General features: G+C 56.9%; 1 protein-coding gene across 1 annotated transcript in view; it reads left to right on the plus strand.

Annotated features, from left to right (window-relative positions):
• Nucleotides 1–18323, plus strand: part of LOC137320138 (phosphatidylinositol transfer protein beta isoform-like) — a 33800-nt gene that overhangs the window by 11376 nt on the left and 4101 nt on the right. The window contains exons 5-9 of the mRNA XM_067981889.1: nucleotides 6258–6265; nucleotides 8361–8435; nucleotides 13750–13833; nucleotides 16636–16713; nucleotides 16832–16942. Of these exons, the coding sequence (XP_067837990.1) occupies nucleotides 6258–6265; nucleotides 8361–8435; nucleotides 13750–13833; nucleotides 16636–16713; nucleotides 16832–16942 (356 nt within the window). The remainder of the gene's footprint in view (nucleotides 1–6257; nucleotides 6266–8360; nucleotides 8436–13749; nucleotides 13834–16635; nucleotides 16714–16831; nucleotides 16943–18323) is intronic.

The following is an 18323-nucleotide window of genomic DNA, read 5'->3' on the forward strand; positions in this document are numbered from 1 at the left end:
GGATCAGTGCTGGGGCCTCAACTATTTACAATCTATATCGATGATTGGATGAAGGGGCCGAATGTGTGGTTGCTAAATTGGCTGATGACACAAGGGTAGGTGGGAAAGTAAGTTGTGAAGAGGACATAAGGAGTCTGCAAAGGGATATAGATAGGGTAAGTGAGTGGGTGAAAATTAGTCAGATGGAGTATAATGTGGGAAAATGTGAACTTGTCCACTTTGGCAGGAGGAATAGAAAAGCAGTATATTATTTAAATGGAGAGAGATTGCCGAGCTCTGAGGTACAGAGGGATCTGGGTGTCCCAGTACATGGATCACAATACGCAGGTACAGCAAGTGATTTGGAAGGTAAATGGAGTGTGGTCATTTATTACAAGGGGAATGGAATATAAAAGTAGAGATGTTTTGCTCCAGTTGCACAGGGCATTGGTGAGACCACATCCAGAATGCTGTGTGCAGTTTTGGTCTCCTTATTTAAGAAAGGACAGAATTGCTTTGGAGTTGGTTCAGAGAAGGTTCACTCGACTGATTCCTGGGATGAGGGGGTTATCTTATGAGGAAAGGTTGGACAAGTTGGGCCTGTAAACACTGGAGTTTAGGAGAATGAGAGGTGATCTTATTGAAACACAGAAGATCCTGAGGGGACTAGAAGGGGTAGATGCTGAGAGGATGTTTCCCCTTGTGGGAGAGACTAGAACTCGGGACCACAGTTTAAAAATAAGGGGTCTCCCATTGAAGACGGAGATGAGGAGAATATTTTTCTCTCAGAGGGTCGTGAGTCTGTGGAACTCCCTTCCCCAGAGAGCGGGGGAGGCAGGGTCAGTGAATATTTTGAAGGCTGAGTAAGAGAGATTCCTGATTAACAAGGGAGTCAAAGGTTATAGTAGGTCGACGGGAAAGGAGGGTTGAGGTCACCATCAGATCAGCCATGATCTTATCAAATGGCAGAGCAGGCTCGAGGGGCCGAATGGCCGACTCCAGCTCTTAATTCAAATGTTCGTATCCGAGTCACTGTATCCCCGCATTTCAATCCCCACCGACCCACCTCCCCAATCCCCACTGACCCAACTCCCCAATCCCTCAATCCCACACCGACCCACCGTCTCCCCAATCCCTCAATCCCACACCGACCCACCTTCTCCCCAATCCCTCAATCCCACACCGACCCACCTTCTCCCCAATCCCTCAATCCCACACCGACCCACCTTCTCCCCAATCCCTCAATCCCCACCGACCCACCTTCTCCCCAATCCCCACTGACCCAACTCCCCAATCCCTCAATCCCCACCGACCCACCTTCTCCCCAATCCCTCAATCACACCGACCCACCTTCTCCCCAATCTCTCAATCCCCACCGACCCACCTTCTCCCCAATCCCTCAATCCCACCGACCCACCTTCTCCCAAATCCCTCAATCCCACACCGACCCACCTTCTCCCCAATCCCTCAATCCCACCGACCCACCTTCTCCCCAATCCCTCAATCCCACCGACCCACCTTCTCCCCAATCCCTCAATCCCACACCGACCCACCTTCTCCCCAATCCCTCAATCCCACACCGACCCACCTTCTCCCCAATCCCTCAATCCCCACCGACCCACCTTCTCCCCAATCCCTCAATCCCACACCGACCCACCTTCTCCCCAATCCCTCAATCCCACACCGACCCACCTTCTCCCCAATCCCTCAATCCCACACCGACCCACCTTCTCCCCAATCCCTCAATCCCACACCGACCCACCTTCTCCTCAATCCCACACCGACCCACCTTCTCCCCAATCCCACACTGACCCACCTCCCCAATCCCTCAATCCCCACTGACCCACCTTCTCCCCAATCCCCACTGACCCAACTCCCCAATCCCTCAATCCCACACGGACCCACCTCCCCAATCCCTCAATCCCCACTGACCCACCTTCTCCCCAATCCCCACGGACCCACCTCCCCAATCCCTCAATCCCCACTGACCCACCTTCTCCCCAATCCCACACCGACCCACCTTCTCCCCAATCCCTCAATCCCCACCGACCTACCTTCTCCCCAATCCCTCAATCCCACACTGACCCACCTCCCCAATCCCTCAATCCCACACCGACCCACCTCCCCAATCCCTCAATCCCCACTGACCCACCTTCTCCCCAATCCCTCAATCCCACACCGACCCACCTTCTCCCCAATCCCTCAATCCCCACTGACCCACCTTCTCCCCAATCCCTCAATCCCACACCGACCCACCTTCTCCCCAATCCCTCAATCCCCACCGACCAACCTTCTCCCCAATCCCTCAATCCCACACTGACCCACCTCCCCAATCCCTCAATCCCACACCGACCCACCTCCCCAATCCCTCAATCCCCACTGACCCACCTTCTCCCCAATCCCTCAATCCCACACTGACCCACCTTCTCCCCAATCCCTCAATCCCACACCGACCCACCTTCTCCCCAATCCCTCAATCCCACACCGACCCACCTTCTCCCCAATCCCTCAATCCCACACCGACCCACCTTCTCCTCAATCCCACACCGACCAACCTTCTCCCCAATCCCTCAATCCCACACTGACCCACCTTCTCCCCAATCCCTCAATCCCCACCGACCCACCTTCTCCCCAATCCCTCGAACCCACACCGACCCACCTTCTCCCCAATCCCTCGAACCCACACCGACCCACCTTCTCCCCAATCCCTCAATCCCCACCGACCCACCTTCTCCCCAATCCCTCAATCCCACACCTACCCACCTTCTCCCCAATCCCTCAATCCCACACCGACCCACCTTCTCCCCAATCCCTCAATCCCCACCGACCCACCTTCTCCCCAATCCCTCGATCCCACACTGACCCACCTTCTCCCCAATCCCTCGATCCCACACCGACCCACCTTCTCCCCAATCCCTCGATCCCACACTGACCCACCTTCTCCCCAATCCCTCGATCCCCACCGACCCACCTTCTCCCCAATCCCTCAATCCCCACCGACCCACCTTCTCCCCAATCCCTCAATCCCACACCGACCCACCATCTCCCCAATCCCTCAATCCCCACCGACCCACCTTCTCCCCAATCCCTCAATCCCCACCGACCCACCTTCTCCCCAATCCCTCAATCCCTCACCTACCCACCTTCTCCTCAATCCCTCAATCCCACACCGACCCACCTTCTCCCCAATCCCTCAATCCCACACCGACCCACCTTCTCCCCAATCCCCACCGACCCACCTTCTCCCCAATCCCTCAATCCCCACCGACCCACCTTCTCCCCAATCCCTCAATCCCCACCGACCCACCTTCTCCCCAATCCCTCAATCCCCACCGACCCACCTTCTCCCCAATCCCTCAATCCCTCACCTACCCACCTTCTCCTCAATCCCCACCGACCCACCTTCTCCCCAATCCCTCAATCCCCACCTTCTCCCCAATCCCTCGAACCCACACCGACCCACCTTCTCCCCAATCCCTCAATCCCACACCGACCCACCTTCTCCCCAATCCCTCAATCCCACACCGACCCACCTTCTCCCCAATCCCTCAATCCCACACCGACCCACCTTCTCCCCAATCCCTCAATCCCACACCGACCCACCTTCTCCCCAATCCCTCAATCCCACACCGACCCACCTTCTCCTCAATCCCACACCGACCCACCTTCTCCCCAATCCCTCAATCCCACACCGACCCACCTTCTCCCCAATCCCTCAATCCCACACCGAATTACCTTCTCCCCAATCCCTCAATCCCACACCGACCCACCTTCTCCCCAATCCCTCAATCCCACCGACCCACCTTCTCCCCAATCCCTCAATCCCACACCGACCCACCTTCTCCCCAATCCCTCAATCCCCACTGACCCACCTTCTCCCCAATCCCTCAATCCCACACCTACCCACCTTCTCCCCAATCTCTCAATCCCACACCTACCCACCTTCTCCCCAATCCCTCAATCCCACACCTACCCACCTTCTCCCCAATCCCTCAATCCCACACCTACCCACCTTCTCCCCAATCCCTCAATCCCACACCGACGCACGTTCTCCCCAATCCCTCAATCCCACACCGACCCACCTTCTCCCCAATCCCTCGATCCCACACCGACCCACCTTCTCCCCAATCCCTCGATCCCACACCGACCCACCTTCTCCCCAATCCCTCGATCCCACACCGACCCACCGTCTCCCCAATCCCTCAATCCCCACCGACCCACCTTCTCCTCAATCCCCACCGACCCACCTTCTCCCCAATCCCTCAATCCCTCACCGACCCACCTTCTCCCCAATCCCTCAATCCCCACCGACCCACCTTCTCCCCAATCCCTCAATCCCACACCGACCCACCTTCTCCCCAATCCCTCAATCCCACACTGACCCACCTTCTCCCCAATCCCCACCGACCCACCTTCTCCCCAATCCCACAATCCCCACCTTCTCCCCAATCCCTCGAACCCACACCGACCCACCTTCTCCCCAATCCCTCAATCCCACACCGACCCACCTTCTCCCCAATCCCTCAATCCCACACCGACCCACCTTCTCCCCAATCCCTCAATCCCACACCGACCCACCTTCTCCCCAATCCCTCGAACCCACACCGACCCACCTTCTCCCCAATCCCTCAATCCCACACCGACCCACCGTCTCCCCAATCCCTCAATCCCCACCGACCCGCCTTCTCCCCAATCCCTCAATCCCACACCGACCCACCTTCTCCTCAATCCCCACCGACCCACCTCCCCAATCCCTCAATCCCCACCGACCCACCTTCTCCCCAATCCCTCAATCCCACACCGACCCACCTTCTCCCCGATCCCTCAATCCCACACCGACCCACCTTCTCCCCAATCCCTCAATCCCCACCGACCCACCTTCTCCCCGATCCCTCAATCCCCACCGACCCACCTTCTTCCCGATCCCTCAATCCCACACCGACCCACCATCTCCCCAATCCCTCAATCCCCACCGACCCACCTTATCCCCAATCCCTCAATCCCCACCGACCCATCATCTCCCCAATCCCTCAATCCCCACCGACCCACCTTCTCCCCAATCCCTCAATCCCACACCGACCCACCTTATCCCCAATCCCTCAATCCCCACCGACCCACCTTCTCCCCAATCCCTCAATCCCCACCGACCCACCTTCTCCCCAATCCCTCAATCCTACACCGACCCACCTTCTCCCCGATCCCTCAATCCCACACCGACCCACCTTCTCCCCAATCCCTCAATCCCATACCGACCCACCTTCTCCCCAATCCCTCAATCCCCACCGACCCACCTTCTTCCCAATCCCTCAATCCCACACTGACCCACCTTCTCCCCAATCCCTCAATCCCCACTGACCCACCTTCTCCCCAATCCCTCAATCCCACACCGACCCACCTTCTCCCCAATCCCTCAATCCCACACCGACCCACCTTCTCCCCAATCCCTCAATCCCCACCGACCCACCTTCTCCCCAATCCCTCAATCCCCACCGACCCACCTTCTCCCCAATCCCTCAATCCCCACCGACCCACCTTCTCCTCAATCCCACACCGACCCACCTTCTCCCCAATCCCTCAATCCCCACCGACCCACCTTCTCCTCAATCCCACACCGACCCACCTTCTCCCCAATCCCTCAATCCCCACTGACCCACCTTCTCCCCAATCCCTCAATCCCACACCGACCCACCTTCTCCCCAATCCCTCAATCCCACACCGACCCACCTTCTCCCCTCGACGCAGAGCTCACTGGTGCCCAAGTCAAGTACTTGTTGAAGTGTTGTCATGTTGGAAGTGTGGCAGACAATTTGCGCACAGCAAGATCCCATAAACAGCAATGTGATAAATGACCGGATCATCTTTTTTTTAGTGGTGTTGGTTGAGGGATAAATATCGGCCTCTGGGCACACCTGAGTGGGCAGACGGGGCCCTCGGTTTAACGTCTCCGACGGTGCGGCGTTCCCTCAGCGCCCGGCACCTGGGAGTGTGGGGCCTGGGTTCCAGGGCTGGAGTCTCTGGAGTGGGGGCTCGAACCCAGGACCTTCTTTCTCAGAGGGAGATACACTGGACCACGCCTGACATGGGAGATGTGAGGGGCTTCTGCACATCATGTCCCTTCGGCTATTGGGCTGTGTGAGGCAGCATGACATGCCCCATGGTGGGTGGGTGGGATCGATCGGTCGAGGTTTGGGGATTGAGGGGCGGCAAAGAACGGGTGAAATCGGAAAATAACTCAACTTTTCCTCTTTTCCATGTGACTCCCAATTGGACGTGGCCAGTTGTCACGGTGAGTGAGCACATCCCATAGACACCAGCAGACAGGCAACACACCACCCACAGGCACCAGCAGACACACCGACACACCACCCACAGGCACCAGCAGACACACCGACACACCACCCACAGGCACCAGCAGACACACCGACACACCACCCACAGGCACCAGCAGACACACCGACACACCACCCACAGGCACCAGCAGACACACCGACACACCACCCACAGGCACCAGCAGAGACACCGACACACCACCCACAGGCACCAGCAGACACACCGACACACCACCCACAGGCACCAGCAGAGACACCGACACACCACCCACAGGCACCAGCAGACACACCGACACACCACCCACAGGCACCAGCAGAGACACCGACACACCACCCACAGGCACCAGCAGACACACCGACACACCATCCACAGGCACCAGCAGACACACCGACACACCACCCACAGGCACCAGCAGACACACCCACACACCACCCACAGGCACCAGCAGAGACACTGACACACCACCCACAGGCACCAGCAGACACACCGACACACCACCCACAGGCACCAGCAGACACACCCACACACCACCCACAGGCACCAGCAGAGACACTGACACACGCCCTCGCCCACTCCCCACCACTCGCTCTCCCTCGCCCTCGCCCACTCCCCACCACTCGCTCTCCCTCGCCCGAGACCCCCTCCCCACCACTCGCTCTCCCTCGCCCTGACCCCCTCCCCACCACTCGCTCTCCCTCGCCCTGACCCCCTCCCCACCACTCGCTCTCCCTCGCCCTCGCCCACTCCCCACCACTCGCTCTCCCTCGCCCTGACCCCCTCCCCACCACTCGCTCTCCCTCGCCCTCGCCCACTCCCCACCACTCGCTCTCCCTCGCCCTCGCCCACTCCCCACCACTCGCTCTCCCTCGCCCGAGACCCCCTCCCCACCACTCGCTCTCCCTCGCCCTGACCCACTCCCCACCACTCGCTCTCCCTCGCCCTGACCCACTCCCCACCACTCGCTCTCCCTCGCCCTCGCCCACTCCCCACCACTCGCTCTCCCTCGCCCTGACCCCCTCCCCACCACTCGCTCTCCCTCGCCCTGACCCACTCCCCTCCACTCGCTCTCCCTCGCCCTGACCCACTCCCCACCACTCGCTCTCCCTCGCCCTGACCCCCTCCCCACCACTCGCTCTCCCTCGCCCTGACCCCCTCCCCACCACTCGCTCTCCCTCGCCCTGACCCCCTCCCCACCACTCGCTCTCCCTCGCCCTCGCCCACTCCCCACCACTCCCTCGCCCTCGCCCACTCCCCACCACTCGCTCTCCCTCGCCCTCTCCCCACCACTCGCTCTCCCTCGCCCTCGCCCACTCCCCACCACTCGCTCTCCCTCGCCCTGACCCCCTCCCCACCACTCGCTCTCCCTCGCCCTGACCCCCTCCCCACCACTCGCTCTCCCTCGCCCTCTCCCCACCACTCGCTCTCCCTCGCCCTCTCCCCACCACTCGCTCTCCCTCGCCCTCTCCCCACCACTCGCTCTCCCTCGCCCTCGCCCACTCCCCACCACTCGCTCTCCCTCGCCCTGACCCCCTCCCCACCACTCGCTCTCCCTCGCCCTCGCCCACTCCCCACCACTCGCTCTCCCTCGCCCACTCCCCACCACTCGCTCTCCCTCGCCCTGACCCCCTCCCCACCACTCGCTCTCCCTCGCCCTGACCCCCTCCCCACCACTCGCTCTCCCTCGCCCTCGCCCACTCCCCACCACTCGCTCTCCCTCGCCCTGACCCCTCCCCACCACTCGCTCTCCCTCGCCCTGACCCCCTCCCCACCACTCGCTCTCCCTCGCCCTGACCCCCTCCCCACCACTCGCTCTCCCTCGCCCTCGCCCACTCCCCACCACTCGCTCTCCCTCGCCCTGACCCCCTCCCCACCACTCGCTCTCCCTCGCCCTGACCCCCTCCCCACCACTCGCTCTCCCTCGCCCTGACCCACTCCCCACCACTCGCTCTCCCTCGCCTGAGACCCCCTCCCCACCACTCGCTCTCCCTCGCCCTGACCCCCTCCCCACCACTCGCTCTCCCTCGCCCTGACCCCCTCTCTTTTTTTTACAGAACGAATATATGAAAGACGATTTCTTTGTTAAAATTGAAACATGGCACAAACCAGACTTCGGGGAACAGGAAAATGTGAGTATGGAGCGGGGATAACACGGGGGGTCCGGAGTCTGTGACGGGAGGACCCCTCTGGATTACTCGTCCAGTAACAGACCCACTACACTACTGTACCCCTCTGGATTACTCGTCCAGTAACAGAATCACTACACTACTGTACCCCTCTGGATTACTAGTCCAGTAACAGACCCACTACACTACTGTACCCCTCTGGATTACTAGTCCAGTAACAGACCCACTACACTACTGTACCCCTCTGGATTACTAGTCCAGTAACAGACCCACTACACTACTGTACCCCTCTGGATTACTAGTCCAGTAACAGAATCACTACACTACTGTACCCCTCTGGATTACTAGTCCAGTAACAGAATCACTACACTACTGTACCCCTCTGGATTACTAGTCCAGTAACAGAATCACTACACTACTGTACCCCTCTGGATTACTAGTCCAGTAATAGAATCACTACACTACTGTACCCCTCTGGATTACTAGTCCAGTAACAGATCCACTGCACTACTGTACCCCTCTGGATTACTCGTCCAGTAACAGAATCACTACACTACTGTACCTCTCTGGATTACTAGTCCAGTAACAGAATCACTACACCACTGTACCCCTCCGGATTACTAGTCCAGTAACAGACCCACTACACTACTGTACCCCTCTGGATTACTAGTCCAGTAACAGAATCACTACACTACTGTACCCCTCTGGATTACTAGTCCAGTAACAGAATCACTACACCACTGTACCCCTCTGGATTACTAGTCCAGTAACAGAATCACTACACTACTGTACCCCTCTGGATTACTAGTCCAGTAACAGAATCACTACACTACTGTACCCCTCTGGATTACTAGTCCAGTAACAGACCCACTACACTACTGTACCCCTCTGGATTACTAGTCCAGTAACAGAATCACTACACTACTGTACCCCTCTGGATTACTAGTCCAGTAACAGAATCACTACACTACTGTACCCCTCTGGATTACTAGTCCAGTAACAGACCCACCACACTACTGTACCCCTCTGGATTACTAGTCCATTAACAGAATCACTACACTACTGTACCCCTCTGGATTACTAGTCCAGTAACAGACCCACCACACTACTGTACCCCTCTGGATTACTAGTCCAGTAACAGACCCACCACACTACTGTACCCCTCTGGATTACTAGTCCAGTAACAGACCCACCACACTACTGTACCCCTCTGGATTACTCGTCCAGTAACAGACCCACTACACTACTGTACCCCTCTGGATTACTCGTCCAGTAACAGACCCACCACACTACTGTACCCCTCTGGATTACTAGTCCAGTAACAGAATCACTACACTACTGTACCCCTCTGGATTACTAGTCCAGTAACAGAATCACTACACTACTGTACCCCTCTGGATTACTAGTCCAGTAACAGAATCACTACACTACTGTACCCCTCTGGATTACTAGTCCAGTAACAGACCCACTACACTACTGTACCCCTCTGGATTACTAGTCCAGTAACAGAATCACTACACTACTGTACCCCTCTGGATTACTAGTCCAGTAACAGAATCACTACACTACTGTACCCCTCTGGATTACTAGTCCAGTAACAGAATCACTACACTACTGTACCCCTCTGGATTACTGGTCCAGTAACAGAATCACTACACTACTGTACCCCTCTGGATTACTAGTCCATTAACAGAATCACTACACTACTGTACCCCTCTGGATTACTAGTCCAGTAACAGACCCACCACACTACTGTACCCCTCTGGATTACTAGTCCAGTAACAGACCCACTACACTACTGTACCCCTCTGGATTACTAGTCCAGTAACAGACCCACCACACTACTGTACCCCTCTGGATTACTAGTCCAGTAACAGACCCACCACACTACTGTACCCCTCTGGATTACTAGTCCAGTAACAGAATCACTACACTACTGTACCCCTCTGGATTACTAGTCCAGTAACAGACCCACTACACTACTGTACCCCTCTGGATTACTAGTCCAGTAACAGAATCACTACACTACTGTACCCCTCTGGATTACTAGTCCAGTAACAGAATCACTACACTACTGTACCCCTCTGGATTACTAGTCCAGTAACAGAATCACTACACTACTGTACCCCTCTGGATTACTAGTCCAGTAACAGAATCACTACACTACTGCACCCCTCTGGATTACTAGTCCAGTAACAGAATCACTACACTACTGTACCCCTCTGGATTACTAGTCCAGTAACAGAATCACTACACTACTGTACCCCTCTGGATTACTCGTCCAGTAACAGACCCACTACACTCCTGTACCCCTCTGGATTACTCGTCCAGTAACAGACCCACTACACTACTGTACCCCTCTGGATTACTAGTCCAGTAACAGACCCGCTACACTACTGTACCCCTCTGGATTACTAGTCCAGTAACAGACCCACTACACTACTGTACCCCTCTGGATTACTAGTCCAGTAACAGACCCACTACACTACTGTACCCCTCTGGATTACTAGTCCAGTAACAGAATCACTACACTACTGTACCCCTCTGGATTACTAGTCCAGTAACTGACCCACTACACTACTGTACCCCTCTGGATTACTAGTCCAGTAACAGAATCACTACACCACTGTACCCCTCTGGATTACTAGTCCAGTAACAGAATCACTGCACTACTGTACCCCTCTGGATTACTAGTCCGGTAACAGAATCACTACACTACTGTACCCCTCTGGATTACTCGTCCAGTAACAGAATCACTACACTACTGTACCCCTCTGGATTACTAGTCCAGTAACAGAATCACTACACTACTGTACCCCTCTGGATTACTAGTCCAGTAACAGACCCACTACACTACTGTACCCCTCTGGATTACTAGTCCAGTAACAGACCCACCACACTACTGTACCCCTCTGGATTACTAGTCCAGTAACAGACCCACCACACTACTGTACCCCTCTGGATTACTAGTCCAGTAACAGAATCACTACACTACTGTACCCCTCTGGATTACTAGTCCAGTAACAGACCCACCACACTACTGTACCCCTCTGGATTACTAGTCCAGTAACAGACCCACCACACTACTGTACCCCTCTGGATTACTAGTCCAGTAACAGAATCACTACACTACTGTACCCCTCTGGATTACTAGTCCAGTAACAGACCCACCACACTACTGTACCCCTCTGGATTACTAGTCCAGTAACAGACCCACCACACTACTGTACCCCTCTGGATTACTCGTCCAGTAACAGACCCACTACACTACTGTACCCCTCTGGATTACTCGTCCAGTAACAGACCCACCACACTACTGTACCCCTCTGGATTACTAGTCCAGTAACAGAATCACTACACTACTGTACCCCTCTGGATTACTAGTCCAGTAACAGAATCACTACACTACTGTACCCCTCTGGATTACTAGTCCAGTAACAGAATCACTACACTACTGTACCCCTCTGGATTACTAGTCCAGTAACAGACCCACTACACTACTGTACCCCTCTGGATTACTAGTCCAGTAACAGAATCACTACACTACTGTACCCCTCTGGATTACTAGTCCAGTAACAGAATCACTACACTACTGTACCCCTCTGGATTACTAGTCCAGTAACAGAATCACTACACTACTGTACCCCTCTGGATTACTGGTCCAGTAACAGAATCACTACACTACTGTACCCCTCTGGATTACTAGTCCATTAACAGAATCACTACACTACTGTACCCCTCTGGATTACTAGTCCAGTAACAGACCCACCACACTACTGTACCCCTCTGGATTACTAGTCCAGTAACAGACCCACTACACTACTGTACCCCTCTGGATTACTAGTCCAGTAACAGACCCACCACACTACTGTACCCCTCTGGATTACTAGTCCAGTAACAGACCCACCACACTACTGTACCCCTCTGGATTACTAGTCCAGTAACAGAATCACTACACTACTGTACCCCTCTGGATTACTAGTCCAGTAACAGACCCACTACACTACTGTACCCCTCTGGATTACTAGTCCAGTAACAGAATCACTACACTACTGTACCCCTCTGGATTACTAGTCCAGTAACAGAATCACTACACTACTGCACCCCTCTGGATTACTAGTCCAGTAACAGAATCACTACACTACTGTACCCCTCTGGATTACTAGTCCAGTAACAGAATCACTACACTACTGTACCCCTCTGGATTACTCGTCCAGTAACAGACCCACTACACTACTGTACCCCTCTGGATTACTCGTCCAGTAACAGACCCACTACACTACTGTACCCCTCTGGATTACTAGTCCAGTAACAGACCCGCTACACTACTGTACCCCTCTGGATTACTAGTCCAGTAACAGACCCACTACACTACTGTACCCCTCTGGATTACTAGTCCAGTAACAGACCCACTACACTACTGTACCCCTCTGGATTACTAGTCCAGTAACAGAATCACTACACTACTGTACCCCTCTGGATTACTAGTCCAGTAACAGACCCACTACACTACTGTACCCCTCTGGATTACTAGTCCAGTAACAGAATCACTACACTACTGTACCCCTCTGGATTACTAGTCCAGTAACAGACCCACTACACTACTGTACCCCTCTGGATTACTAGTCCAGTAACAGAATCACTACACCACTGTACCCCTCTGGATTACTAGTCCAGTAACAGAATCACTGCACTACTGTACCCCTCTGGATTACTAGTCCGGTAACAGAATCACTACACTACTGTACCCCTCTGGATTACTCGTCCAGTAACAGAATCACTGCACTACTGTACCCCTCTGGATTACTAGTCCAGTAACAGAATCACTACACTACTGTACCCCTCTGGATTACTAGTCCAGTAACAGACCCACTACACTACTGGACCCCTCTGGATTACTAGTCCAGTAACAGACCCACTACACTACTGTACCCCTCTGGATTACTAGTCCAGTAACAGACCCACTACACTACTGTACCCCTCTGGATTACTAGTCCAGTAACAGACCCACTACACTACTGTACCCCTCTGGATTACTAGTCCAGTAACAGACCCACTACACTACTGTACCCCTCTGGATTACTAGTCCAGTAACAGAATCACTACACTCCTGTACCCCTCTGGATTACTAGTCCAGTAACAGACCCACTACACTACTGTACCCCTCTGTGGGTAGGTTGTTCAATCAGGCCCTGGAAGCGGTTGGATGGGGACAGTTACAGAATTCCTGCTGTAATTTATTCTGTCTGTCTGTCTGTCCCCTCCTCGTTCCCCTATGTGCCTCCGTCTCCCCCTCTTTCCCCCCCCCCCTGATCAGGTACACGGTCTGGACCCAGAGGACTGGAAAGATGTTGAAGTTCTCCCGATTGACATCGCGGACAGGAGCCAAATCTACGGCAACGTGAGGATATGTTAACTCTGCTTACCCCCTCCCCATGTGACGAGGGGGGCTCGGGGGCTCTCACCGGGGTGGGGAGGGGCCAGTCTTCGGTCTCTCGCTCTCTGTCTCGCGCTCGCTCTCTGTCTCACGCTCTCTGTCCCCGGGTGTACAGTGGGAGTGAATGGGAAGGGGTCGGGTCCATTGGGATTGTGTACAGTGGGAGTGAATGGGAAGGGGTCGGGTCCATTGGAATTGTGTACAGTGGGAGTGAATGGGAAGGGGTTGGGTCCATTGGGATTGTGTACAGTGGCGAGTGAATGGGAAGGGATCGGGTCCATTGGAATTTGGTACAGTGGGAGTGAATGGGAAGGGGTCGGGTCCATTGGGATTGTGTACAGTGGGAGTGAATGGGAAGGGGTTGGGTCCATTGGGATTGTGTACAGTGGGAGTGAATGGGAAGGGGTTGGGTCCATTGGGATTGTGTACAGTGGGGAGTGAATGGGAAGGGATCGGGTCCATTGGGATTGTGCACAGTGGGAGTGAATGGGAAGGGGTCGGGTCCATTGGGATTGTGGACAGTGGGAGTGAACGGGAAGGGGTCGGGTCCATTGGGATTGTGTACAGTGGGAGTGAATGGGAAGGGGTCAGGTCCATTGGGATTGTGGACAGTGGGGAGTGAATGGGAAGGGGTCGGGTCCATTGGGATTGTGTACAGTGGGAGTGAATGGGAAGGGGTCGGGTCCATTGGGATTGTGTACAGTGGGAGTGAATGGGAAGGGGTCGGGTCCATTGGGATTGTGTACAGTGGGAGTGAATGGGAAGGGGTCGGGTCCATTGGGATTGTGGACAGTGGGAGTGAACGGGAAGGGGTCGGGTCCATTGGGATTGTGTACAGTGGGAGTGAATGGGAAGGGGTCGGGTCCATTGGGATTGTGGACAGTGGGGAGTGAATGGGAAGGGGTCGGGTCCATTGGGATTGTGGACAGTGGGAGTGAACGGGAAGGGGTCGGGTCCATTGGGATTGTGTACAGTGGGAGTGAATGGGAAGGGGTCAGGTCCATTGGGATTGTGGACAGTGGGGAGTGAACGGGAAGGGGTCGGGTCCATTGGGATTTGGTACAGTGGGAGTGAATGGGAAGGGGTCGGGTCCATTGGGATTGTGTACAGTGGGAGTGAATGGGAAGGGGTTGGGTCCATTGGGATTGTGTACAGTGGGGAGTGAATGGGAAGGGATCGGGTCCATTGGGATTGTGTACAGTGGGAGTGAATGGGAAGGGGTCAGGTCCATTGGGATTGTGTACAGTGGGAGTGAATGGGAAGGGGTCGGGTCCATTGGGATTGTGTACAGTGGGAGTGAATGGGAAGGGGTCGGGTCCATTGGGATTGTGTACAGTGGGAGTGAATGGGAAGGGGTCGGGTCCATTGGGATTGTGTACAGTGGGAGTGAATGGGAAGGGGTCGGGTCCATTGGGATTGTGGACAGTGGGGAGTGAATGGGAAGGGGTCGGGTCCATTGGGATTGTGGACAGTGGGAAGTGAACGGGAAGGGGTCGGGTCCATTGGGATTGTGGACAGTGGGGAGTGAATGGGAAGGGGTCGGGTCCATTGGGATTGTGTACAGTGGGAGTGAATGGGAAGGGGTCGGGTCCATTGGGATTGTGTACAGTGGGAGTGAATGGGAAGGGGTCGGGTCCATTGGGATTGTGGACAGTGGGGAGTGAATGGGAAGGGGTCGGGTCCATTGGGATTGTGTACAGTGGGAGTGAATGGGAAGGGGTCGGGTCCATTGGGATTGTGTACAGTGGGAGTGAATGGGAAGGGGTCGGGTCCATTGGGATTGTGGACAGTGGGGAGTGAATGGGAAGGGCTCGGGTCCATTGGGATTGTGGACAGTGGGAGTGAATGGGAAGGGGTCGGGTCCATTGGGATTGTGTACAGTGGGAGTGAATGGGAAGGGGTCGGGTCCATTGGGATTGTGTACAGTGGGAGTGAACGGGAAGGGGTCGGGTCCATTGGGATTGTGGACAGTGGGAGTGAACGGGAAGGGGTCGGGTCCATTGGGATTGTGTACAGTGGGAGTGAACGGGAAGGGGTCGGGTCCATTGGGATTGTGGACAGTGGGGAGTGAATGGGAAGGGGTCGGGTCCATTGGGATTGTGTACAGTGGGGAGTGAACGGGAAGGGGTCGGGTCCATTGGGATTGTGGACAGTGGGAGTGAACGGGAAGGGGTCGGGTCCATTGGGATTGTGTACAGTGGGGAGTGAATGGGAAGGGGTCGGGTCCATTGGGATTGTGTACAGTGGGAGTGAACGGGAAGGGGTCGGGTCCATTGGGATTGTGTACAGTGGGGAGTGAATGGGAAGGGGTCGGGTCCATTGGGATTGTGTACAGTGGGGAGTGAATGGGAAGGGGTCGGGTCCATTGGGATTGTGTACAGTGGGAGTGAATGGGAAGGGGTCGGGTCCATTGGGATTGTGGACAGTGGGAGTGAACGGGAAGGGGTCGGGTCCATTGGGATTGTGTACAGTGGGGAGTGAATGGGAAGGGGTCGGGTCCATTGGGATTGTGTACAGTGGGGAGTGAATGGGAAGGGGTCGGGTCCATTGGGATTGTGGACAGTGGGAGTGAACGGGAAGGGGTCGGGTCCATTGGGATTGTGGACAGTGGGAGTGAACGGGAAGGGGTCGGGTCCATTGGGATTGTGTACAGTGGGAAGTGAATGGGAAGAGGTCGGGTCCATTGGGATTGTGTACAGTGGGGAGGGAATGGGAAGGGGTCGGGTCCAGTATCTAACAGTTGATTTTGCCCTCTCTCTATCCCAGGATTATAAACCAGATGAAGATCCTGCAATTTTCAAATCAGTAAAGACGGGCAGAGGACCTTTGGGCCCCACTTGGAAGGTAAAAATTCAGTTCCCCCTTTTCCCCCGCTGCCCCCATCCCCCCGGACGCGCTCCTTACCTCCCCCCCAACGTGTGTGTCTCTCTGTCACGTCTCTCTGCTCTGTTCTGATGTACAGAAGGACCTTGCTGATAACCCAGATTGTCCCCACATGTGTGCGTATAAACTGGTGACAGTGAACTTTCACTGGTGGGGGCTCCAGGGACGAGTGGAGAAATTCATCCAGAAGGTGAGTCTGGCCCGCGGGGAGGGGGAGGTCAGGGGGGAGGGGGGAGGGGAAGGTCAGGGGGGCCGCGGGGAGGGGGAGGTCAGAGGGGCCGTGGGGAGGGGGAGGTCAGGGGGGCCGCGGGGAGGGGGGAGGTCAGTGGGGAGGGGGGAGGTCAGTGGGGAGGGGGGAGGTCAGTGGGGAGGGGGGAGGTCAGTGGGGAGGGGGGAGGTCAGTGGGGAGGGGGGAGGTCAGTGGGGCTGCGGGGAGGTCAGTGGGGCTGCGGGGAGGTCAGTGGGGCTGCGGGGAGGTCAGTGGGGCTGCGGGGAGGTCAGTGGGGCTGCGGGGAGGTCAGTGGGGCTGCGGGGAGGTCAGTGGGGCTGCGGGGAGGTCAGTGGGGCTGCGGGGAGGTCAGTGGGGCTGCGGGGAGGTCAGTGGGGCTGCGGGGAGGTCAGTGGGGCTGCGGGGAGGTCAGTGGGGCTGCGGGGAGGTCAGTGGGGCTGCGGGGAGGTCAGTGGGGCTGCGGGGAGGTCAGTGGGGCTGCGGGGAGGTCAGTGGGGCTGCGGGGAGGTCAGTGGGGCTGCGGGGAGGTCAGTGGGGCTGCGGGGAGGTCAGTGGGGCTGCGGGGAGGTCAGTGGGGCTGCGGGGAGGTCAGTGGGGCTGCGGGGAGGTCAGTGGGGCTGCGGGGAGGTCAGTGGGGCTGCGGGGAGGTCAGTGGGGCTGCGGGGAGGTCAGTGGGGCTGCGGGGAGGTCAGTGGGGCTGCGGGGAGGTCAGTGGGGCTGCGGGGAGGTCAGTGGGGCTGCGGGGAGGTCAGTGGGGCTGCGGGGAGGTCAGTGGGGCTGCGGGGAGGTCAGTGGGGCTGCGGGGAGGTCAGTGGGGCTGCGGGGAGGTCAGTGGGGCTGCGGGGAGGTCAGTGGGGCTGCGGGGAGGTCAGTGGGGCTGCGGGGAGGTCAGTGGGGCTGCGGGGAGGTCAGTGGGGCTGCGGGGAGGTCAGTGGGGCTGCGGGGAGGTCAGTGGGGCTGCGGGGAGGTCAGTGGGGCTGCGGGGAGGTCAGTGGGGCTGCGGGGAGGTCAGTGGGGCTGCGGGGAGGTCAGTGGGGCTGCGGGGAGGTCAGTGGGGCTGCGGGGAGGTCAGTGGGGCTGCGGGGAGGTCAGTGGGGCTGCGGGGAGGTCAGTGGGGCTGCGGGGAGGTCAGTGGGGCTGCGGGGAGGTCAGTGGGGCTGCGGGGAGGTCAGTGGGGCTGCGGGGAGGTCAGTGGGGCTGCGGGGAGGTCAGTGGGGCTGCGGGGAGGTCAGTGGGGCTGCGGGGAGGTCAGTGGGGCTGAGGGGAGGGGGAGGTCAGTGGGGCTGCGGGGAGGTCAGTGGGGCTGCGGGGAGGTCAGTGGGGCTGCGGGGAGGTCAGTGGG

This window comes from Heptranchias perlo, unplaced genomic scaffold (genome assembly GCF_035084215.1).
Source record: "Heptranchias perlo isolate sHepPer1 unplaced genomic scaffold, sHepPer1.hap1 HAP1_SCAFFOLD_983, whole genome shotgun sequence".
Lineage (NCBI taxonomy): Eukaryota > Metazoa > Chordata > Chondrichthyes > Hexanchiformes > Hexanchidae > Heptranchias > Heptranchias perlo.